Below are 24,548 nucleotides of genomic sequence, written 5' to 3'. Positions count from 1 at the left end.
GGGACCCAGATGAAATATCTGGGCCTCACTCTGGATGGGCTTTGGGGATTCGAACAGCACTTTAAGCAAATCGTCCCCAAAGCGGACAGGATGGCGGCTGCGCTAGGCCGTCTCCTGCCCAACGTGGGTGGGCCGAACGTCAAAGTTCGGCGCTTATACGCCAATGTCGTGCAGTCGGTGTCCCTGTACGGGGCACCGGTATGGGCCGATAAAGTCCTGGCCAGCCGGCGAATCAAAGCGATGATTCATCGCCAACAACGCCGGTTGGCCGTTAGGATAATTCGGTCCTACTGCACGACGTCGTTCGTGGCGGCCACGGCCCTGGCGGGCCTCCTCCCGGTCGAGTTCCTGGCGAACTCGTACGCCGAGGTTTATCGGCGTACGAGGGACCCAGACCGCACCGGGAGCGCCCGTCTAAGACCAAGGGCCGTGGACAGAATCAGGAAGGAGGCCCGTCGCAGTGCAATATCCGAATGGCAAGAGGCCATGGCGGATTCTGCGACGGGCAGATGGACCACCCACGCCATCCAGCCCTGTCTACCGGAATGGGTAGACAGGAGAGGACGAGGACTTCAGTTCCACCTGACACAGGTACTCACCGGGCACGGCTGCTTCGGTGATTACCTGTGCAGGATCGGTCGGGAGCATACGACGGGTTGCCACCACTGTGCGGCCGGTCGGGACTCGGCGCAACACACTCTTCAAGAGTGCAGCGCATGGGAGGAGGAGCGTCGGGTCCTGACCGCAGTGGTCGGCGGAGACCTCTCCCTTCCGGCATTGATCAAGGCAATGCTGGAAGGGGAGGATAAATGGAAGGCCGCCTCTGACTTCTGCGGCGCCGTAATGTCGCAGAAGGAGGAGGCGGAGCGAATCAGAAGAGGGGAGGTGGAGGTGGCGGACAGTACTCCGCCACCCTCCCCGCCTCCCCCCCCTTCGAGAAGAAGGAGGAGAGGCAGCGGCGACGGGGGTGCTCCCCCGACTGCGGTTTTGCGACGGAGGAGAGCAATTCCCCCTCGTCGCCGTTTACCAGTCTCAATCGGGGACTGACGAGAGTAGGGGGCCTCTCAGATGGTGGCGCTCAAACCACCTTTTAATCTGAGGGACCCCCTGGGGAGCAACGTCCCAATAGGGATCACCCCAAAAACATACACAGGCTGGGAGAGGGGGGTACTTAATCCCTCCTCCCCCAGTGGGGGCCATCCGTGAGCGGGGGCTCACGGTGGTCCCGGCCCCCCACATAAACCAGGGAGGGCGGGGGAGACTGTGGTAGCCCAGTCTTCCCCCCTTAGAGAAGAAACAGTCAGGGTTGGGGGAAGAAGGGAGAAGTTCTCCCTCTTCCCCTTACCAGGAAGAGGCCGATACTCGGCCAAACCCCAAGAGGGGGTGAGATGAATGCCGCTGGCGATGCCTCACCCCCTCTTACTATGGGTTAGGATGGCTACCGGCGGGGGTTTTAGTGGGTATACCTCAGGGACACCTTCCCTGAGGGACTCCCACATAACCCTCGGGCTCTCCCCCGAGTCCCGAGGGTATCCATAAAGGATTTCCCCCGCCTTACCAAAAAAAAAAAAAAAAAAAAAAAAAAGGAGTTACACAGAAATTGTTATATATGTGGTTATTTGGAGAACTTAAAGTTCGTTTACAAAATCGTAAAGTTGAGACAATATCATTGCAGTTGGAACAAGCATTAAAATTATACGTACCATGTGAATTTGTACGTAAGACAAGATCACTTGTTTTTGTGAAATTATGGAAAGCCACCGAATTTAGAAATTTTCTACTATATATTGGTCCTATAGTTTTAAAATCATTTCTGCAAAAAAATTTATATAATCATTTTTTAACTTTACATGTGGCAATTAGAATTCTATGCTGCTTGCAGTTTCAAAATTTCATTGATTATGCTCAAGAACTACTCCAATATTTTGTATTAACATTTGCATTGTTATATGGTACTCATAATATTTCTCATAATGTACATGGTCTTATCCACCTAGCACAAGATGTTAAAAAGTTTGGTCCATTAGATGGTTTTAGTTCCTTCAAATATGAAAATTATTTACAAATGTTGAAAAAGTTATTAAAAAAACATGACAAACCTCTACAACAGGTTGTTCGGAGATACATTGAACATGAACAATGTATTATCAATACAGCAGAAAATTCTCTTGAAACATCATCTTATTTTATAGTAGATTTTAAATCTTCTCATGTAAACGGCCCTTTAATAGAAAATTGTTCTAACCCTGCCGAAAATGTGCGATTAAAACCGATTAAAACGGAATCCTTTTTAATCGATTTTAAGCTGTTTTAATCGATTCAATCCACGAGCGGATTAAAAAGTAATCGGTTTTAATCCCACACGAATCGTAATTAATTTTACTATTGCTTTCGCAAATTATTTTTAATCCGAAATAATTACATTCTAATCCATACTGTTATCAATCCAAATAAATTTGAATAATTAGATGGATATACAGGGTGTCCCAAAAATTTCAGCGCTTGTATGCTGGTAGAGAAGAATAAACTAAATCAAAAAGTCCTCTACAATTTTGCAATTTTCGCAAGGGTTAATGAGATATTAATTATTAAAGATTGCCGAATAAGCGCGTATCCGCTCAGCCCACCGCCGAATGCAAGCGCACGGCGAGATACGACCGCCCAGCGAACGTGATCGCTTGGCGAGCGGTGAGTTGCTTAAAATGCAAGCGACAATGGCTGCGCGCGAGCGGTCAACTTGCAGGATGCTGGCAACATCAAAGTTTAAGCATTTCTACTATATTATATGCAATAATTATGTTATTAGAAATTTTGACGTTGTCATTCTGCAAATTAACCAACGATTAAATTTCAACCACGTTGGTATAAACGGACATAAGTTGTATATTTTTTTTAATAAAAAAAGAGAACTGTTTATTACAATTATATTTATTATTAATAATTTTAAATATATTAAGGTTTGCATAACATTTTCAATTATATTTTTTAAAATAAATCTACAATATTTTTTTAAATAAACAGAATTGTATTTATTACAATGTTATTATTATTGAATCTCATATACATTCGGAAGTTTGCATAAATATCTAGAATATCCTACATTTACATGAATAATTTTGCTTTTTACATCACTTATGGGAACTATTGAGCTATATACATAATCTTCTTATTCTATCTTATCCATGTACGATACATGTACGAACGGTTTGTTGGAACTAATTGTAATTTTTGATATTTGAATGTGACATTTATTATTTAAAAGAATGATGTGTAATATTTGTCCATATTCACCTGAATGCAACTTAACCATTGTGTCGCTCGTCCTTCGTGCTTTACGATATTTCTGACTGTGAAATATAACACCTTTAACGATACATTTTTTATACGCTTTATACATCCTATCATCGCATTTTACTCTATAGCATTTGCCAATTAAGACAACATTGTTGTCATCATACATGCCGGAATTTGATAAATGTTTATATTGAAATAAATTTGTGCAGTATTCACGCACGCCAGATGCATCAGAATAATCTATGTTATTCATTAGAAAGAGCAATATCTCCAAGGACTTTTTTGACATTTGTTGATCAATTCCATTCGGACCATTCATACATTGTTTCAATTTGTATATATTGCTCTCAAAAGGAAATGTTGAAGACGACCACAAAGGACCCGTTTTCTTTACAGATTGTACTATATGCAATAAAGCGTGCACATTAAAAGTCATTTTTTGTTGTCCATAATATAATTCAAAATAACCAACAAACTTCAACAAGTTGTATTCACATTGTTTTAATTCATTTGCAGTTATTTCAGTTTGTAATAATACGTACAAACTATTTATAAGTAAAGAATAGTGCGTGAATGCATCCTGATTTAAAATGCCCTTAAGGCATGGCAAACTGTAATATAACAACCATGATTTTTCCGTTGATGCCTTCCATTTTGCCCGATCATGTAGAGATTCCGGAAGTCTATGAATATCTTGTGTCGGTTTAATTAAACTCAAACGTTGGTTAATAATATTCCGGTCAGCTTTATTTAACTTAAAACACGACTTAGGATCCGAAGTCCACTGACTCCAAATATATTTGCTTACACCACAGAGAATACCATGCATATATTCGTAAGCAAATGACCAAACCATGTCAATTTGTGGAATTTGAGATACTGAGATATCACCTCGTACGCCCATTTCACTGTTTTTCTTTAAATCACGCACAACTTGAACATTCTTGTGGTGACCGCCAGCAGTCCGTAACGGTGGATCATCTTCACGTACGAGATATCTTATTCTGTGTATTTCTGCAATATATTCTCCGGGATGGTAGCACCAACTGCAACCATATCTTCCGTTAAATTGCACTCTATTTTGCATGATTGGACGGCAGACGGAATCAACGGAACACACTAAAGGACAGAATTTCACACGAATCTTTTTATTATTAGAATCACGAACACTAATACCGGTATTATAAAGATAAGAAATTTGATCATTGAATTTAAAAAAATATAAGTCCAATAATTTGCTGTTCGGTTCGTGAGTACATATTAGTAGCCCAGCTAAAATAACATATTTAAATTTATTCTGAGGTGGTAAACAATTTAAAATTATTTGCAATGGCCAAAAACCTCGTTTACCACTTTTGGTTAAAGGGGCGCCATCAGTACTATAATTGAATGTTACTATTAAATTTACATTTTTTGGAATATTTTTATAAATTTCACTGTCATAAATGTCTGTTATAACATTGGAATTATTGGCATTGTTGCGCCTACTTCGGTAGCGGTAGGCGCTGCGTAAAGATTCGGGATTCGCCGTGCTGGTCAAGGGGGCTTTGGCTCGGAGAGTTTAGAATAATTATGCACTTTAAATAGATTGAATAACTTTTATTCGGTATCTTCTTATTATACTTGTCACCTCACTCACTCGGCGACCGTACTACCGTGGTTACGCGTGTACGCGACGTGTCGTGCTTCGTCCGGAACCTTGCAGATTAATAACCCGCGGCGCCTTGTGTGCCGCCTTAATTTATACGGATCAGTATTCGGAACACAATAAGACTTGAACTATATCGATCCATTGTGTTACCAAAATGCTGATCTGTTTAACCTACTTTAGACGCAAGTGACACCCGGGCTTCTAAGAACGAGTGCTCGCGTCAGCGCCTAATTGTTTAATAATTAAATAACTTTTGTCACAGGATTCTCGAGAAGTGGCCTCGATTAATGGCCTTCTAAATGTTTATTATTGTTATTGCCTAATTAACCTATAATTATTACGTTGTGGTCTTTCGACACACAACAGCATGACAATTACTTTTTGATAAAATAAAATCGAATATCCCAGTTTTAGTTGCTTGATAAGAAAAAAGCATTGCTAATTGATATCTTATATCAATTAACATGAAATAATTATTGGATGTCAATAAAATTACATGTTTTTCTCGACAAGAATCACACGTTACAGATTGTTTTGTAAAATTATTTCTTGAAGTTGAATACATAATTTTCATATGACACTTGTCGCAGAAATAGTGATAAATTACTTTGTCGTCTGGTGGATCAAATGCTTTACCTAAAGTATACTTGGAAATATTAATTTTTTCGAATTTTGGCCCGGCAAATAATTTTATCATGTTTATAAGCGCAGATTTTCTAACGTCTGATAGCCTAAATCTAAGTGAAAATGCGACGACTAATGTCATTACGTCTCGTATAGTCAAATTGGATTCTGAAAATAACACGATATCGTCGAATGCGACATCGTCTTCTTCACTCGTTTCTTCTTCGATATATTCATAGTTGTCATCGCTTTCGGTAGTATAATTATCCTCTTCATCTTCATCTTCATCATTATTTATTTCATTTTCATCATCAATGCAATCCATGTCACTGTGAGATTTATCGTCGTTGTTAACTGTGTCGTTATTATCTTCATTTCTTGCTGTCGTTGCCATCAATGGAGAATACCGCATGGTAATATTATTCGCAACATTAGATCGCTCGCTGCAATCCTCAGGTTGTTCGGCAGTATTGTTGCAATCGTCTTTAGTACATGTCTGATGGACTCCAGTATTATCTACATAAGAATTATAGAATTTTAAAAACTGTAATGTAGAATAAACCCAGTTAAAAATAAAGCGATTGTTACAAATAGATTTTTATTTTACATCTTTATGTCTATTAAGCATAAAAAAAAAATAAAAAACAAATAAAATCGTAAAAGAAATGAAATCATATTAATATGCAATTTCTTATGTACAGATTATGACATTTACTTACCATCAGTACTACAATGTCGAGTTATGCCAAGAGCTTCCCATATTGCTGATGTGCGTGAAGATACATTATACTTGTATGATTTTTCGTAGTTCTTGTATAAACCCATTTTATACCGTGTTATCTTTTTACGATTTTCCTGGCATGTTTGTTGGATATTGTCGTTACTGTTTGATGTACTTTCCATTGTCTGTGATGTGCGGTTATAAAATGTTTAATTTAGTATTGTATATGCAGCATGTACAACTTTCTTAGCATAAGATATAATGTACAATTTATTTTTGACACTTACCTGATCTTAATTTTGCATCAGCAAGCAGTAGAATTTATTTATTTTCTACATATAGTTCAAGAACAAAATTCAACCACATGTTTCTTGCACGACAGCCATATTAGCCGGTATGCGTGCGCAGCGGCACTTCGCTCTAAGGCCTGTTCTACAATACAGTGGTAAGTCGTGAGAAATTGACCAATCACAGTCGATTATTCTTCTGTGATTTATCTGTGATTGGTCAATTTCTCACGACTTACGACTTACGACTGTATTGTAGAACAGTCATAATTCGGTACTTGAGTTGTGACAAGCGATCGAGCATGCGCGGCCTTGTACCAGCTAGGCACGGTACTCGGCGATTGGCCATTTCCACCATCATTCCACCGCGTGATTCTCTGCGACTGTGATTACTGTGAGTCGGTGCCGGTGCAGTATGCAATAGCACAACAACGTTGGCAAATTTCTGATTCTGAAATAGAATATCGTTTAATTTTATCTCGCAATATTCAATTGTTACAATACGTTCATACAGTTTTCTTTGTGAGGTTGAATTTTTTTGTAACAAAAGAAATGTATGCGTATGTGTAGGGTTGCCAGAGTGTCTCTTTTAAAGAGAACATGTCCTCTTTTTTTGTCCTGATCTTTTTGTTCACTCTCTTTTTTTTATTCTGATCTTTTTTGTCCTCTTTTTTTCTTTAGTTACTTTTTGTCTAATTTTTTTTTATATTGCAACTTGCAACGTCCTGGTAATTAGATTTGTGACATAAACGGGTATTAATAACAGATAACAGGTAACACTAATAAGTGCTCTTAATGTTAATGGAAATCAACCTTTATAGAAACAAAATTTTACGCCATCTACTAATAGATAAGGTTAAACTTTTCTAACACGGCTACGCGGCGCAAGGCGCAAACGCACAAACGTTCACAATTCACAGTAACAGCCAACTGATATCAGCAGTCAGCAGTCAACAGTGTCAACACGAAATAAATTACAAAAAGATTTTTCTTTACTTTTGTCAACAAGTATTTTTTCGTGTTTATTTCTTATTAGCAGGTAATTATAAAATAGGCAGTAGGCAGTAAAAATTATTTTATTTATTAAAAATTAGCTATTGAGTGAAAGTGAGGTTAAAACACCAAATCTTATCGTATAAAACTTCAAAATAAAATCAAAATTGTTAGATGTCAGAATTTTTTGATCACTAATTGTGATTTAATTTGTCAATATAAAGGCATAATCTCAAAAATAAATATGTTTTAATTCCAACAAAAAAGTATTCAATGTTCAAATGCATTTTTAATTCTTAATTTGCAATTTTATTTCTGTAATTTTTTAAATTAGAGGTTCTAAAATTAATTGTTATCTTCTCTTATTAAATAGGATATTTTAATTTTTTTTTTACAGTTATGAGTAAAAGAAAATGCACATTTTCTTCTGAATTGAAAGCAAAATATACATGTTTTGAAGGTGTTGATGATTCTAAATACGATGCTTTCTGTTCGGTATGTAAGATTAGAGTTTCTGTTGGAAATAAAGGAAAATATGATTTACAACAACATATTGAATCAAAGAAACATCAGTTATATATCCGATCCATGGAAACATCAAGCAAATTAGATTCTTTCGTCTCCAAAAATAAAAAATTGGATGAGAAAGTAGCGGCTGTTGAAGCAACCTTAGGATTCCATATTTTAAAGCATCACATGAGCTTCAACTCATCAAACTGTACAACAGATTTATTGAAACATATGTTCGAAGACTCTGAAACTGCTAAACATCTATCATCTGCTAAAACAAAAACAGCAATGATTAGAAAAAAAGTTATTGCTCCCTATTGCATTAGTAAAATTATTGAATCTATATCTAATATTCCTTTTATATCAATATCTACAGATGCAAGTAACCATAATTCAGAAAAAATGTTTCCGATTTTGATACAGTATTTTACCATTAATGAAGGAATTTGCTCAAAATTGATTAATTTGGAAACTTTATCTAATGAAAAAGCACAAACAATTTGTGATTTATTAATAAAAACTTTAAAGAAATGGAATTTGGTTGATAAATGCATTGCATTTTCAGCAGATAACTGCAATACAAATTTTGGTGGAGTGCGCAGAGCTGGGACAGAAAATGTATATAGCTTATTAAACCGGGAAATGCAAAAAAATTTGATTGGTATTGGCTGTCCAGTACATATAATACACAATGCTGCAAAAAAAGGCTTGGACACAATAAGTATTGATGTCCAATCAATAATTATGAAAATATACAATCATTTTTCGGTATATACTGTACGAACAGAAGGATTGAAGGAATTTTGTGAAAATGTAAACATTGAATATAGGCAGTTGTTATATCATAGTCCAACGCGTTGGTTATCATTGTTTCCTGGTTTAAATCGCGTTTTGCAAATGTATCCCGCCTTAAAGTCCTATTTTTTATCTAACAATAGTTGTCCAAAAATTCTGCAAAACTTTTTTGAATCAAATTTAAGCGAGGCTTCTTTGTGGTTCGCTCACTCAATTATGTATAATTTTCATGAAAAAGCAAAAGAGTTAGAAACAGAAAAAAATTCTATTATAGAAACTATAAATATTTTAAAATATTTAATTACTATGCTTGAACAACGAATTGAACAGTCTTTCCTTCCAATAAAAGTTTCAAGTATTCTGCAAACTATGTCAAAAGATGGTTCTTACTTCCAAGTTACTAATTTTAAGAACGAAACAATTTGTTGCTATAAAACAATGTTAGAGTATATCATTTCCTGGTCTTGTCAATTTCATGACTTGAATGTTTTTGAATGGATATCCCTTACTAATGTACCTGAATGGCAACAAGTTGCCAACGCAATAATATATATTAATTCAAAAATAGAAAGTTATATTTATATTGATGATGTAAAATGCTTCGATCAATATTGTAACTTAAAACTGTATATTGAAAAGAATATTCATAGCGATGAATTTGAAAAAATGTCACTAAATTTAAAATGGATTACATACTTCAAACAATCAAATAATTTAGAATTTTATTCTGAAATATTGAAAATTTGTCAGTATTATTTTGCAATACCAGGACATAATGGAAATGTAGAAAGATTATTTTCGATGATTGGAGCACAATGGACAAAGGAGAGAAATCGTCTCAATATATATTAAATCAATATTGTCAGTCACTTACAATTATAAAAATGTAACATGCAAACAATTTCATAACGAAATAAAAAATGATAGTAAATTGCTATCACAAGTTCTTAGTTCAAAGAAATATGAAACTGATTATGAGACTGAGGAAACTTTACTGTGATATTTTTTTTAAATTATATGATTACTATTATTAGCTATTAGTATTAAATTTAAGTTAAAATTAAGTTATTTTGTTTTTCATTTATAATTTATAAATGTTTTATTTTATTTTTTATTTGAAAAAGTGAATAATATTTTAATAAAAATGTTCTTTTTCAAACAAATTATACTTTTATTTACGTAATAAATATAAACTACTGTTGATAAGTGTAAATAAATGGATATTTGCATATTTTCATACATGTCCTCTTTTTGTCCTCTTTTTTTAGGGGAAAAAGTTCTCTTTATATACTTTTAACTCCTGGCAACCCTACGTATGTGAAACTCCTTGAAGGTCCCAACAGAGGGAAAAAAATAATTGTGCATACTTCAGAAATCCGAAATTTTTCAAAAAACACACATAAAGACAATGTCAAGTATTGTTTGGAGGTGAACAAAAAAATGTACTCAGGAATAATTATGTTATTAGAAGGTACGTAATGCATATTTTGTTTCTATGATATATATATAGCGCCGATAATATATATATATTATAGATACTATAAGATGGATTTAATAAAAAGGTATATTATTTACATATTTTTGAAAGGATAAAAATTATTCCATTTAAGGAATAAAATTATTCCTTTCAAAAATATGTAAATAACATACTTTTTATTAAACCCATCATATAGTAGTATATCACAAGATTGCTACAAAACTTGCAACATCAATCTTTTTTAATTACCTCAAACAGACATTAAAAGTGTGATTTATTATTTTACAGACTCGAAAGATAATATTATAAAGCGACTGGAAAGTTTCAAAAGGTTGTCTACTATTCCGGAACGCTTGATGATAACAGCATCAAGTAGTGACACATCGTCAGATGAAATCATTGATGATTCACTGAATAGTAAGACATCTTCGAAAAATACACAAGAAAAGAATTCTGTAAGTTTATATTTTTTTGCTCAAATTGTATAACGCACAATATATTATTATATAAATAATAATCAGAATTGTTGATAATATCTTATATACATTTATATACATCTTATACACTGACATTCATGTTCCAGGTTTTGCAAAAAATATTAACAGTAAAACTGGATAAGTTATCGACACAATCTACAATCAAAGATATCGATGAAAATGCTAATGAACAGGTATAACGTAAAATGTTTGCAACACAAATTTTAGGTGCATATATTTCAAATTCTTTAAATGAAAAAGTTATTTGATTTATTCTGTATTAATTTGTGCTTCGGATACTGAGCCTTGCTAGTGTTACGTCCTAACCTGGAGGGAAAGGAGTAGGGTCAGGCATATGGGCAGACGCAACCATAAAAGTATTTTATGGTGTTTGCTCGCTGGTCGGTATGAGAAGAGGCGACCGCGCGAGCCGAAACGATTTTCTTTCGCTGAGAACAGGTCAACGATCGTAAAGATCGATATTACCCTGTTAGAGGCCTCAACTAATCGTTCGTGGTTCCGTTTTCTGGTCAAGAGACTTAAGAGGATGCTGAAGTCATATTGTTACCGACCGAAACTTCAATTTTCTAAAAAAGGTGGCGTTTTTTATTGCTTTAATAGAATTACAAATCCTTTGGTGTAAATAAAGTACATATGCTAATCTTTCGGCAGTTGGTCAAATTTAAACCAAAAAATTAAAAAAATTTTTGAAAATTTACCGACAATGTCACCTCAAAGAATTATATCTTTTATATCAAAATTATACTGCTTCAATCTGCAAAACAAGACCATGTGCCGAAGAAGAGAGTATGAAACAATAATGGAAAACCAAAAAAATAGAGCTTAGAGACTTATTTTCAAAACGCCACCCTTTTCCAGATTTATGTAAAGCATGTGTGCAATATAGAAAGAATAAGGTAAAAAAGAGCTATAGATTAGTTCCGGGATTTTGGGATAGAGGCGCTATACAGTTCTCAGTGCTATCTGTCATATACAGAATCTTTTAAGTTAGTTATGTGTGTGTTAGTTGTGCGTGTGAATGTATGTTTGTGTTATGTGCTACGAAACCCGGCTGAAAAAAATGGGTTGAAGGCACTCTGAAGGATAAAAAAGTGTATGTATTATACATAAATTTTGCAACATTTTGCAAACATTTATATTATTTAGTTACATACATTCATATTCTAATTTCTGTAAAATACTTCTATTCATGTGCTTCATGTGTATATATTATGTATATTATGTGCTCCATATGATGTATATTCACATCAAAGTATCTATGTAAAAAGTTAATATTATTTTGTATATTGTATAATAAATGTATATGTCATATAACTTATTTATAAAACATGAAATATAAAGGTATTTTTAGTTTCTTGTATGTATCATTTGTAAAAAAATCTTGATAAAAAAAACATTAATTTTGTGACTTGCAATAATTTGTTTCAATATATACTTCTTTTAAATACTTACAATTAGCCTTATTTTATGCGTTTACCTTGGTATCTAAAATACACATCAAAATATAAAATTAATTTCTAGTTCAGTAGAAAAAAAACATTGTAGTCTTACACCAGAGAGGAATGGTAAAATATCATGTATATGTAATAACAAATAAATCACTTTTCCACTGACATTATACACAACTTTGCAGAAATAAATTTATTCTGTGAATTTTGAATGTGTAGTGCAGTTTAAAACACACAGTCGAAATATGTTTATATTTTTGAAATAATAGTTCTGATTTTTCATGAATCACAGTGGTTTTATAAAATGTTCAATTTTAACAGTTTTTATTGGACTGTACTTTAGACAATATTATATTTTGCCATTTCTTTCTGTTGTAAGACAAGAATGTTTCTTTTCTACTGTAATAGAAATACATTTTCGATTTTGATACGTATTTTAAATACCAAGTTAATCACATAAAATAAGGCTAATTGTAAGTATTTAAAAGAAGCATATAATGAAACAGATTATTGCAAGTCGCAAAATTAATGTTGTTTCTTTTATCAAAATTTTTTTACAAATGATAGACACAAAAAAATAAAAATATCTTTATATTTCATGCTTTAGAAATAAAAAATATGGCATATATTATATATCATATATTGTAAAAAGAGTATACAAAATGATGTCAATTTCTTAGAAAGATATTTTGATATGAATATAGATAATATGGAGCATATAATATACATTATATATATACATAAAAAATATAACGTAATAAAAGTATCTTACAATAAAGAATAACACAAGCCAGAGGCGGTTTCCTCGTGGACTGGCAATATAGAATAAGACAAGCCAGAGGCGGTTTTCTCGTGGACTGGCATTAGAAAACTCTTATTCTTGTCTTCAAGCCAGAGACGGTTTCCTCGTGGACTGGCAATATAGAATAAGACAAGCCAGAGGCGGTTTTCTCGTGGACTGACATTAGAAAACTCTTATTCTTGTCTTCAAGCCAGAGGCGGTTTCCTCGTGGACTGGCATTAGAAAATTCTTATTTTTGTCTTCAAGCCAGAGGCGGTTTCCTCGTGGACTGGCAATATAGAATAAGACAAGCCAGAGGCGGTTTTCTCGTGGACTGGCATTAGAAAATTCTTATTCTTGTCTTCAAGCCAGAGGCGGTTTTCTCGTGGACTGGCAATATAGAATAAGACAAGCCAGAGGCGGTTTTCTCGTGGACTGGCATTAGAAAAAAATTCTTATTCTTGTCTTCAAGCCAGAGGCGGCTTTCTCGTGAACTGGCAATATAGAATAAGACAAGCCAGAGGCGATCTGACGTCAGCTAATAATTTTTAATAAATATAGTCAGAGGCGAACTAACGTCAGCTGACAGTTTAGAAAAAAGAAAGCTAAAGGCGATTTATTTGTGAACTGGCAAATTGTAAGAAATATTGTTAGAGGCGATCTATCGTGAGCTGACAATTTTAAATAAATATAGTCAGAAGCGATCTAACGTCAGCTGACAGTATAGAAGAAAGAGAGCTAAAGGCGATTTGTTCGTGAACTGGCAAATTGTAAGAAATATTGTCAGAGGCGATCTATCGTGAGCTGACAATTTTAAATAAATATAGTCAGAGGCGATCTAACGTCAGCTGACAGTTTAGAAGAAAGAGAACTAAAGGCGATTTATTCGTGAACTGGCAAATTGTAAGAAATATTGTCAGAGGCGATCTATCGTGAGCTGACAATTTTTAATAAATATAGCCAGAGGCGATCTAACGTCAGCTGACAGTTTAGAAAAAAGAGAGCTAAAGGCGATTTATTCGTGAACTGGCAAATTGTAAGAAATATTGTCAGAGGCGATCTATCGTGAGCTGACAATTTTTAATAAATATAGTCAGAGGCGATCTAACGTCAGCTAACAATTTTTAATAAATATTGTCAGAGGCGATCTAATGTCAGCTGACCGTTTAGAAAAAAGAGAGCCAAAGACGATTTATTCGTGAACTGGCAGATTTTAAGAAATATTGTCATAGGCGATCTAACGTCAGCTGACAGATTTGAAAAAATACGTATTTATTTTAGTTAGCAATTTACTGCACGTGTGGTCTGTTTATATTTTATCAGATAATTTATAAGGCCATTTAACCTTTTTTCTCGCAATTGAAATTCTATCGTATGGCTGAATGATGTACATACGAGACAAAATAGACTTATACAAGGTGTCTAATAGATATAAGTTAGATATGATAAAATATTTCATTTGAAAAATGTATGTATAATACTATATATCTAATTGGAAAAATATGTTATATGCTTTTCCTATTTTTATTCTTATGTAATTAATACAAAATAAATAAATAAGTTAATTAATTATTGAATACATACATATACATATTGAATATAGTTATCTTTATTTTGTATTTGATATAACTGAAATGATATATACTTTCATTATTTTAGTCATTATCATATAAAATACAAAATAAAGATAACTATTTATTGAATATATGTGTATATGCATATATTAATTAATTGATTAATTAGTTATTTAGTATTTACTACATAAGGATAAAAATAAGAAAAGTATATGACATTTTTCTTCAGTGATATATATAGTATTATATGTATATTTTTTATTTATTATTTTGTCATATTTAGTTTGTATTTATTTGACACCTTGTATACGCCTATGTTTTCTCGGACATTATATTGCACCCTTGCGACGAAATTTCAGTCGAGGAAACAAGCGTAAGCATCGTTTGTTTACAAACTTCCGATGACACACGTACACAGACCACACGTCAGTGTAGTGAGTCACCACTACAAACAAGTGCGTACACACGGACCTACGCGGCATAGGTCCGTAGGCTGCGGCAATAATGTCATTTCATTTTTAGTACCATCGAAATGATGGCGCTTTCGCGTCGGAGTTTGCCCGTCACTTCAGCATCCTCTTAACTCCTTTTACCAAGGATGGAACCTCGTGTAATTTTCAAAGGGAAGGGGAGGGGTAGAAGAGGAAAGCGAGAGGTCTTACAACTAATAATTATTTAATTATGAAGGTTTTGACTTACTACTTGGATGTCCTGGAAATATATCTGGATCTTCTTGGGTCGTTCAGTGGTCCGTATTCACACCGATGTATAACGAATATTGCTCGGAGGTTGGTTTAATATGTTGGAGAAGCAATTGCCGCGCGCGGTACTTCACTCCTCCGCGACGAGTTTTGAATTTAGGGATAAGGAAGGAATTTTATGTTAGTCCAGAAATTCCAGGCGTAAAGCGTGCGGTGGGCCGCACCACGATACGCGGGGATACAGAAATCGATACCACGTGCGGTGGTCCGCACCGAAAATATCGATACTGAGTGCTGATCTGAAGAAACAATTAGGAATGAGGCGGGGGTAGGTTAAATGTGTGAGAAATGGTTTTAGTCGAAATATTGTTTACAAACACGTTTACTTTAATTATTGATATACAAGCACTTTGAGATACAATCGGTTTTTCTAATATATTAAGGTATGAACTAAGATAATAATTGAGCTGGATTCAGAGATGTTGAGAGAACTATATTAACTGCCTGCTTCACGAGTGGGTGTCTTCCTTTTATACTCGAAATTTTGGGTTTTGGAAGGGAGACATTCCTTCCGAGGGGTTGTTAATAAAAATAAGATAAAAAAGGTTGTTTGAAGATTAATAGATGGATTGCTCGAATGACATGTTTATCGTTCGGTCGGCTTTTCTGTCGGCAAAAATTCAAAGTCTACTATCGCGGTCGCGTGTCTTATCTCGACAAATTTTCGATTGAAGGCCTAAAAGATTATTATAGTACATTCGGGATCTTAAATCATTAAAATAATATTTTCGGAACGTTTCTTTGAATTTTCCCGACTGGTCGTGAGAAACTTGTGCAAGAGAAAGGTCCGTACAGGATGTAGGACGTAACACTTATATTAACTTCCAATTACAATCTTTTTGTGACATTTCTTATTCTAAATTTGTAAAATTCTTTTTTTAATTAAAAAATCTATCTTATAAATAATTTTCTTAATAATCTTTATTTCTTAATAATGAAATGAATATGATATTACATTGATACAAATACAAATGTATGTACCTAAAATATATGTACCTAAATAAATGTGTACCTAAATAAGTATTTGAATAAATATGTATTAATTAATATTGTCAGCAATAAAATAGAACTTTTTAAATTTATAAGAAAGGAAAATTAACTTTATTTTTTGTTTTATTTTTTATTATGAATGTATTTCTGAAAACTCAATGTTCTTTTCATTATTTTTTGTTATATATTTGTTCTAGTTTTTTTGATAGGCACACGTTTTTGATTTTAGGAATTAATTTTGTTTTACTTTCTTATCTTGTTTTAGTTTCATGTATTTTTCTCTTGCTTTTTTTTTATTTTGTTTTCAATTTTAATTAATCTATTGACCTTAATCTGTTTAATTTTTTAAAGATTTATGATAACTTTTACTTTAAAATCATACAAAATTGAGTATCAAAAATGTATAATATTTTGCTGTCAATATTTCAACTGTGTAAATATTTTATATAATTTGAATTGGAAACTGATTGAAGCAATTTCAGCTTATAAGTCCAAACAAGGAGACAGAGCAGATCAATGTACGACGCAAAGCTGACAGAGCAAAATTGAGTGGTTCGGATTGCTGGGAATGTGAAAAAGTAATATTAAAATATTATTATACAAAATATATATACATATAAAGCAAATATTTTATTTATAAACAAATATTAACTTTTCTGATTCTGTATGTGATTTTTTAGTATTACAAGAATTTGTCGCTGTCAAAAGACGAACTGCAGAAGAGAAAGAATAAATGCTCACGGCATCGGCAAAAGTACGAAAGGCCAATAACACCAGAAGGTATATTAATAATGTGTTTCTCATCATTTTTGTGATCATATTTGTAACATTATATAAAATACAATATAATTTTTTTTTAAAGGATTTCGGAATCCCGAATTTCCTGAAACACAGTCGTCGGAATGTATAGAACCAGCATTAGAAAAGGGTTGATAATTCGGAGGTATTGTATACAATATTTTTAAGCATATTACAAATAAATCATTGAAATTTACACTATAACACTATTTATCGTTATAACAATAACTACAATGTATTTGTTGCATGTTCAGATAAATAATAATATCTGAAATGAGCACAAAAGCAAAAACTTAGTTTTCAATATTTATAATTTATTACGAAAATTATAATTGAACATGTTTAACTGAAATATATGTCATGTAATCCTTTTAGATTTCTCAACATCAAGAAAGCTGCATGTTAGATCTCAATCATTCAAAGGTTTGTTTAATTTCTGCTATTAGATCTTAGAATTAGTAAATTAATAAATGTATTATAATTTAAATACGTATTTGTAGAGCAATCAATCGAGAGCATGCAATAATGAAGAGGTACGTTGATTGGATACATTTTTCTCTGCGTACATTGTACCACTATAGTAGTAATACATAATATTGTATTACAATGTACACTTAAAACTTTACTCGTTTTTTGCAGTTAAAAGAAAAAGTATCGTTACTTCATGAACAAAACTTGAAATTACAATCACGGATTAAGGAACTACACGAATATAATAACAAATTAGAGAGTGAACGTAAAGAAATAAAACAAAAGCTGGAGAAAGCAACGTTTGAGTTGACAAATGTAAGAAAGCTAAACGAACGACTGCAAACGGCGTTAATCGATAAAACTAACGAATGCGAAAGTAAGAAATTGTATATACATTATGCTTTTTTACTGTCAGTTTATAAAAATATCTTAAATTCTCTTGAAGTATAATAAATACACTAATAAGTGAATTACATAGCTATTCAAACAGCATAGAAAAAAAAAAGAATAAATCCTAAAGATATATAAAAGATAATAAGGAATCTTTAAGTGATTTTTAATCATCTTGTTTAGATATGTATGTTGTCTGAATAGAGTCGTAATTTTTTAAAAATGTTATGTAGATAAAAATAACAAACATTTTAATTTTTACAGCAACGTTGAAAACTGTATTGACTTCTAATATCAACATGCAGTACGAAAATGATTTTCCACCAATTGGGACAAGACCAGTCTACTAGTGAGATGGTAATGAGTACAACCTTTCCCATTATATTATTTATAAAAATTATTCGTCATGATAATAAACATTTATGCACGCATTACAAATTCACATTAGGCGAAACGAATGGATAAATGAAATCCACTATAACAGAGTGTTAAACTCGTCGAAAACTCCTCGCCAATTTGCAAGTAATGTTATTCTTGCTGTTTTCGACGATGAATTGCTTATGACTAGCACCGTTACAGGATACACTTCTACACGATGCGGTAAAAAAAGGAAATGCAATAAACTGGATGAAAAGAAACTGGGAGCTTGTGAAGGTAAAACATTATGCAACATATAATATCAATATAAACATATAAGAATATAACGTTTATTACTAATAATTTCTGAACAAAATCAATGGAATATTATAATAATGGATATAAATTCAGAAGTATAATCATTTGAGAATATTATTTTATTTTACTATATGTATATATAATATATATTTTATATATATATTATTTTTTATGTTTTGTTTTTAAGACCATAGTACTGAGCTAAAAGTATATATTGTCATTTATATTTTTGTTCAGATGCATACAAGCATTGGATAAACAACTTCTACAAAAAAAATTTGCCAATACTCCTGACGAAGATAATTCTATGAGAGAAATGTCTAAATTTTATTATTATGTGGGAAAAAAACTTGCTGATTTAAAGAAAATATGTGAAAAAGATACCGATGAAAATCTATCGATTGATGAAGAAAGCGAGAACATTGTTGATGATTCACAAATGAATGACGAAAATGCGAAGCCAAAAAATAGTGACAAGAAGAAAAAGAAGTACAGAAACAGAAGAACAAGAAACAGTAAAACTACTCAAGAGACTAGCGAACAAAGCGAAGAAAATGAAAATATTGTTGACGAAGGTGGTCGTTTTGATGATTTTTCACCTGAAATGTTTTAATTGTGAAAATCACAGAAGTTTCATTTATTTTAAGTATCAGTTGTTTTGAATTTTTTGAGTTTTTTGGAAATTTTTAACACCATAGAGGTATATTAAATTAAAAAAAAAAGAAATATATATAGAAATAATATATATGTGGGGCATTCTTTCTCAACTTTACACCCATGCTGCCCATTTTCTATTTAATCTTAAAATTTTTGAAAAAATCTTAAAATTTACAGAAAAATGTAAGCTTTCCAATGCGCGTGGCAAAATTATCAAATTCAATTGGATCATACTTAAAATTTCAGAAAACCGAAAAAAAATAATAAAAACAGTAATTATTCAAGTGTAGCGATTATTCATTCGACGTTTTTCTCTTTCAATAAACACTTTCGAGTACTATGTTTATCTGTGCACTGTCACATGACTCTAAACTAAAATGGCGGATTCAATATGGCCGCCAAAAATTTCAAAAATTTAAGAAATTAACGGATTTTTGTAAAACTTAATACCAAAGAGTTTTTCTGTATGCTGAATACAAATCTCAAATCGGATTTTGAAAATTCAAAATGGTGGATCTAATACGACCACCAAAAATATTGAAAAATTTAAGAAGTTAACGGATTTTTATAAAACTTGGTATCAGGAGTATATTTGGGACGCAGATTTTAAAATTTCATCATTAAATTCGTATTTATCGACCTATTTGGTCTAAAGATTATTGAAAAACTATTAAAATTTATAACAAAATTAGAGTCCTCCATGAGCGGGGGGCAAAATTATCAAATTCAATTGGATCATTATTTTTTTTCTGAGCCTAGTCAAAAAAGTTTCATAAAATAAGATCGTGAAATCCATTTTGTACACATTCGAGAGAGTTTCTCTACCGCGATATTATCGCCATTCATTACAACATTTTAACGTTAAAAAACGTTTCATTGTGATTCCGTAAATTTCTAAACGCTTTAATATTTGGATTTGTATATCCGACTCCCATGGTTCTGGGCTTTTTTGTGCTTTGAGCGTTTCTCTGAGGTTTTCTTCGAACAGTTCTTTTCAGAGCTACTTTTAACCGTTCTTTTAGGACTGCTCTCAGAACAATACTACAGAAAATTCTATTATCTGTACTATTTTTGATCGTGAATCTTAGAATTTGATTTTGAATATGTCCAGTATACACGGTGATAGATGTTGCAATCCCTACAATGTGGAAGATCACAGAGAGAAAGATCTTCGACGCATTTCGAGTGTTATCAAACGATTATTCCCAAAATTTCCAGATAATGCTAAAATTTGTGCAGCATGTAGGAAAATGAAATATCCTCGCATGAATGAAGATACGCACGTCTCATCGAGTCTTGATAAAACGTTTGATAATTGTACTCATGATACTGAACAGAATATTTCTGTATCTTCCGGTGCATCTTCATTATCTTTCAGTGGAATTGAATGCAACATAAAATCACAAAGAGAGATTGAGTTGGAAGATATGTTGAGTGGATTGAAAGAAAAATTTTCCACTCTTGAAATTAATCCTTTGAGATTGACGATTTTGACTGTAGTACCAGATGCATGGAGTCTAAGTCAAATTTCTCGGGAATTCAACTGTTCTAGGTATTTTGCAAAAAAAGCTAGAGAATTGAAAGCATCTAAGGGCATCTAAGTTTTAGCAGAAACAACTGCTAAGAATGGTAAACCATTGCCGGAAAGTACTGTTACACGAATTAAAGATTTTTACAATAGTGACGAAAATAGCAGAATCATGCCAGGTATGAAAGATATGGTTTCAGTAAAAAATGACGAGGGCAGAGATTTGATTCAGAAACGTCTTCTCCTTTCAGACTTAAGAGGTCTTTATGATATTTATAGTAAATGCCATCCTGACTGTCATGTTAGTTTTAGTAAATTTGCCCAACTCCGACCAAAACATTGTATACTTGCTGGTGCGAATGGTACGCATTCGGTCTGTGTCTGTACGATACATCAAAATTGCAAATTGATGATTGACTCTGTCAATTTAAATAATCTTACTAAAGATTCCAATGTGATTTTACATGATTATAAAGATTGCTTACGCCAAATCATGTGCAAAAATCCTGATGAAAATTGTTATATTGGTGAATGCAGTAAATGTCCTGGTATTATTGAACTAAAAAAACATTTGAAAGAACTCTTAGATGAGAAAGGTATTCACCACATACAGTTCAGTGTCTGGACAACAACTGACAGATCAACTCTTCAGACGCAAATTCTTCCGTCGTCGGAATTTGAATGAATTTTGTGACAAATTTATCATTCTAAAACCTCATTCTTTCATTGCAAAAGAACAATCTCGATTCTATCAAGAAAGAAAAGAAAATTTAAAAAAAGGTGAAGTTCTTGCAGTATTAGATTTTTCTGAAAATTACAAGTATGTTGTGCAAGATGCATCGCAGGCGTTCCATTTTAATAATTCACAATGTACTGTCTTTCCTGTCGTGTGTTACTATAAAAAAAGAGAACTTGAACACAAAAGTTTTATTTTTTTGTCGGATAGTACACTTCATGACACAGCTGCTGCATATACTGTACAAAAGATGCTGATTCCTGAATTGAAAATAATAATTCCTGAGCTAAGAAGAGTAATCTACTTTAGCGATGGGGCAAAACAGCATTTTAAAAATAAATATCAGATGATGAATCTAATGCATCACGAAGAGGATTTTGGTGTTGCAGCGGAATGGAACTATCATGCCACTGCACATGGTAAAGGTGCTTCAGACGGTGTAGGTGCTGTGTTCAAAAGGGAAGCTATGCGAGCTAGCCTCCTTAGTAAACCGAACGATGCCATTCTTTCATTCGAGAAACTTGTTGACTGGGCTCAAAAAAGTTCTAAAAGTATTAGTATACTGTCATATAATGACAAAGAGCACCAAAAGACAAAAAGATTTTTGAAAAAACGATTTGATGTAGCTCCACCAGTTCCAGAAATTCTGAGAAATCACTGTTTCGTCCCAATCAACAAAGAAATGGTGATTAAGAGATATTCCAATGCTGATAATAGTTCGACTTTTTCATATCAAGATTTCAAAAAGTAGGGGGTAAGAGCTCAGACGACATCAGAATCAGAGATATCTCTAGTATCAAGTTTTATAAAAATCTGTCAATTTCCTAAATTTTCAATATTTTTGGTCATTATATTAGATCTGACATTTTCAGTTTTCGAAATCCTACTTAAGATTTGTATTTAGCTGGCCGTAAAACTCTCTGTTCAAATTTTATAAAACTCCCTTACTTTTAAAAATTTTTCAAATTCTTAGTTGCCATATTAGATCCGCAATTTTGAATTTTCGAAATGCGACTTCAGATTCGTTATTAGTAACCCGAAAAAGTCCCTGATACCAAGTATTATAAAAATTCGTTAATTTCTAAAAATTTTCAAAATATTTTGGTGGCCATATTGAATCCGCCATTTTGTATTTTTGAAAGATAACTTTAGTCTCGTATACAGTAACCCGAAAAACTCCTTGATACCAAGTTTTATAAAAATCAGTTAATTTCTTAAATTTTTTAAATTTTTGGCGGCCATATTGGATTCGCCATTTTAGTTTAGACTCATGTGACAGTGCACAGATAAACAGAGTACTCGAAAGTATTAATTGGAAGAGAAAAACGTCGAATGAATAATTGCTACACTTGAATAATTACCGTTTTTATTGTTTTTTTTCGGTTTTCTGAAATTTTAAGTATGATCCAATTGAATTTGATAATTTTGCCACGCGCCATTGGAAAGCTTACATTTTTCTGTAAATTTTAAGATTTTTTCAAAAATTTTTAGATTAAATAGAAAATGGACAGCATGGGTGTAAAGTTGAGAAAGAATGCCCCATGTCAAATATATGTAAGATTATATATAAGAATGATATAATAGTACAAAGTACAGTACAAATAGTAACAAAAATTGTTTTTTTTTTGGTTAAAATATTTTAAGGAAGTTTACAATTGAAAATTTTATTTTTCTAATTTTATAAATTGTTTATATTACTATTGTACTTGAAAGTGTAATGCATAATATAAAAATTTTTAAACATTTCAATTCAGTTGCATTAAAACTTTTAATACTCTCTGCGACCACGTTTTGGAATCCTGACATTAGAAACGAGAAATGATACACTGAGACGCTGAGAATTCTTGCGTGCTATTTTTAAATAAAAAGCTATTTTAATAAAATAACATTGTAAATCATGTTAACAAATTTGTAAAATTGTTCGAAAATTATTTTTTTTTCTTGGCGGTTGTTTAAAAAAGCATAGCTTTCAGACAATTTTACAAATTTATTAACATGATTTATAGTGTTATTTCATCAAAATATCTATTTGAAAGTGGCACACAAGAATTTTCAACGTCTTAGCATGTCACATCGCATTAAAATTCGATTTAATTATAATTTATGAAATTCTGTAATTGCGGATTGATATGGATTTATCCCAATATTAATTCGTCCGAATTGTACTAAATCCGATCTTATTTTTAATCGGTTTTAATACCGTATTTTCGGTGCAGAAATCCCGATCGATTCGGATTACTTTTTTTTAAATCGGTTTTAATCGCACATTTTCGGCAGGGAATCCACAGTATAAAATAATAAGATGCTTAAATACAACTATACGCATTGATACATTGGCAGATAATTGTTGTAGTTTGACAGATGGAAGTATTGTGGAAGTAAAAAATATAACTTATTATAAAGAGCTTAATATGAATGTCATTATAGGCAGTCAATTCTGTTGTTACATCCTGATCAGACTTCACGATTCTTTTCTTTTCATTAAATACCAGACCTAGTAAACGCTGGACCAACAAAAACTCTTAAGAAATATTATAACGCCAGAGCTGTTTTTCTCATGAGACACCAGGAGCTCGAATCTTTTCTCACAGAGAAAAATAGCAAGGGCCATGGATATTTCAAAATACCTTGGCCGCTCAGCGTGCCTATCGTCGCCAGAAAAACCGTAAAAGTCAAAAGTTTACGGTAGCTAAAGTCCTTAACCGTCTCCAGACAGTTAGAGTAAAAGATAAAAAGAAAAACTGGCACCAGCTAGTTATATTCTTGGATTCCACCTACGGAAACCCTAGCTAATAGATAGGGTTTTACCGAGTAACGATCGGGGAATGACCGCAGTCGCATGCCGAGAAGGCGCGACACCTGATACGGCGCACGTGTTTAGTAGGTCTGG

General features: G+C 32.9%; 3 protein-coding genes and 2 long non-coding RNA genes across 5 annotated transcripts; 3 read left to right on the top strand and 2 right to left on the bottom strand.

Moving 5' to 3' along the window:
* Positions 1 to 3,002: 3,002 nt before the first annotated feature.
* Positions 3,003 to 4,849, bottom strand: LOC137001270 (uncharacterized; the record flags this gene model as incomplete). The annotated part of the gene is made up of 1 exon (XM_067359840.1): positions 3,003 to 4,849. A coding segment is annotated over one exon (1,683 nt), but the record flags the coding sequence as incomplete, so codon positions are not given.
* On the bottom strand, positions 4,763 to 6,990 carry LOC105667963 (uncharacterized). The gene is made up of 3 exons (XM_012360108.2): positions 6,578 to 6,990; positions 6,289 to 6,475; positions 4,763 to 6,085 (listed from the first exon to the last, which is right to left on the bottom strand). Exons 2-3 carry the CDS (start codon positions 6,470 to 6,472, stop codon positions 5,283 to 5,285), a joined length of 987 nt encoding a protein of 328 aa, XP_012215531.1. The 5' UTR covers positions 6,473 to 6,475; positions 6,578 to 6,990; the 3' UTR covers positions 4,763 to 5,282.
* A 484-nt stretch (positions 6,991 to 7,474) lies between these two features.
* Positions 7,475 to 8,340, top strand: LOC137001271 (uncharacterized). Its single transcript, XR_010891343.1, has 2 exons — positions 7,475 to 7,616; positions 7,968 to 8,340. It is a non-coding gene; the product is annotated as an uncharacterized lncRNA (long non-coding RNA).
* Positions 8,341 to 10,112: 1,772 nt separating this feature from the next.
* Positions 10,113 to 12,881, top strand: LOC137001272 (uncharacterized). Its single transcript, XR_010891344.1, has 2 exons — positions 10,113 to 10,807; positions 10,936 to 12,881. It is a non-coding gene; the product is annotated as an uncharacterized lncRNA (long non-coding RNA).
* Positions 12,882 to 15,416: 2,535 nt separating this feature from the next.
* On the top strand, positions 15,417 to 24,133 carry LOC137001104 (DNA endonuclease RBBP8-like). Its single transcript, XM_067359205.1, has 3 exons — positions 15,417 to 15,440; positions 16,877 to 16,981; positions 17,084 to 24,133. Exons 1-3 carry the CDS (start codon positions 15,417 to 15,419, stop codon positions 17,216 to 17,218), a joined length of 264 nt encoding a protein of 87 aa, XP_067215306.1. The 3' UTR covers positions 17,219 to 24,133.
* Positions 24,134 to 24,548: the final 415 nt, after the last annotated feature.

Source organism: Linepithema humile, chromosome 7 (assembly GCF_040581485.1).
Source record: "Linepithema humile isolate Giens D197 chromosome 7, Lhum_UNIL_v1.0, whole genome shotgun sequence".
Classification (NCBI taxonomy): domain Eukaryota; kingdom Metazoa; phylum Arthropoda; class Insecta; order Hymenoptera; family Formicidae; genus Linepithema; species Linepithema humile.
Note: the sequence above shows the minus strand (reverse complement) of the source record. Positions and strands in the feature narration are given on the sequence as shown.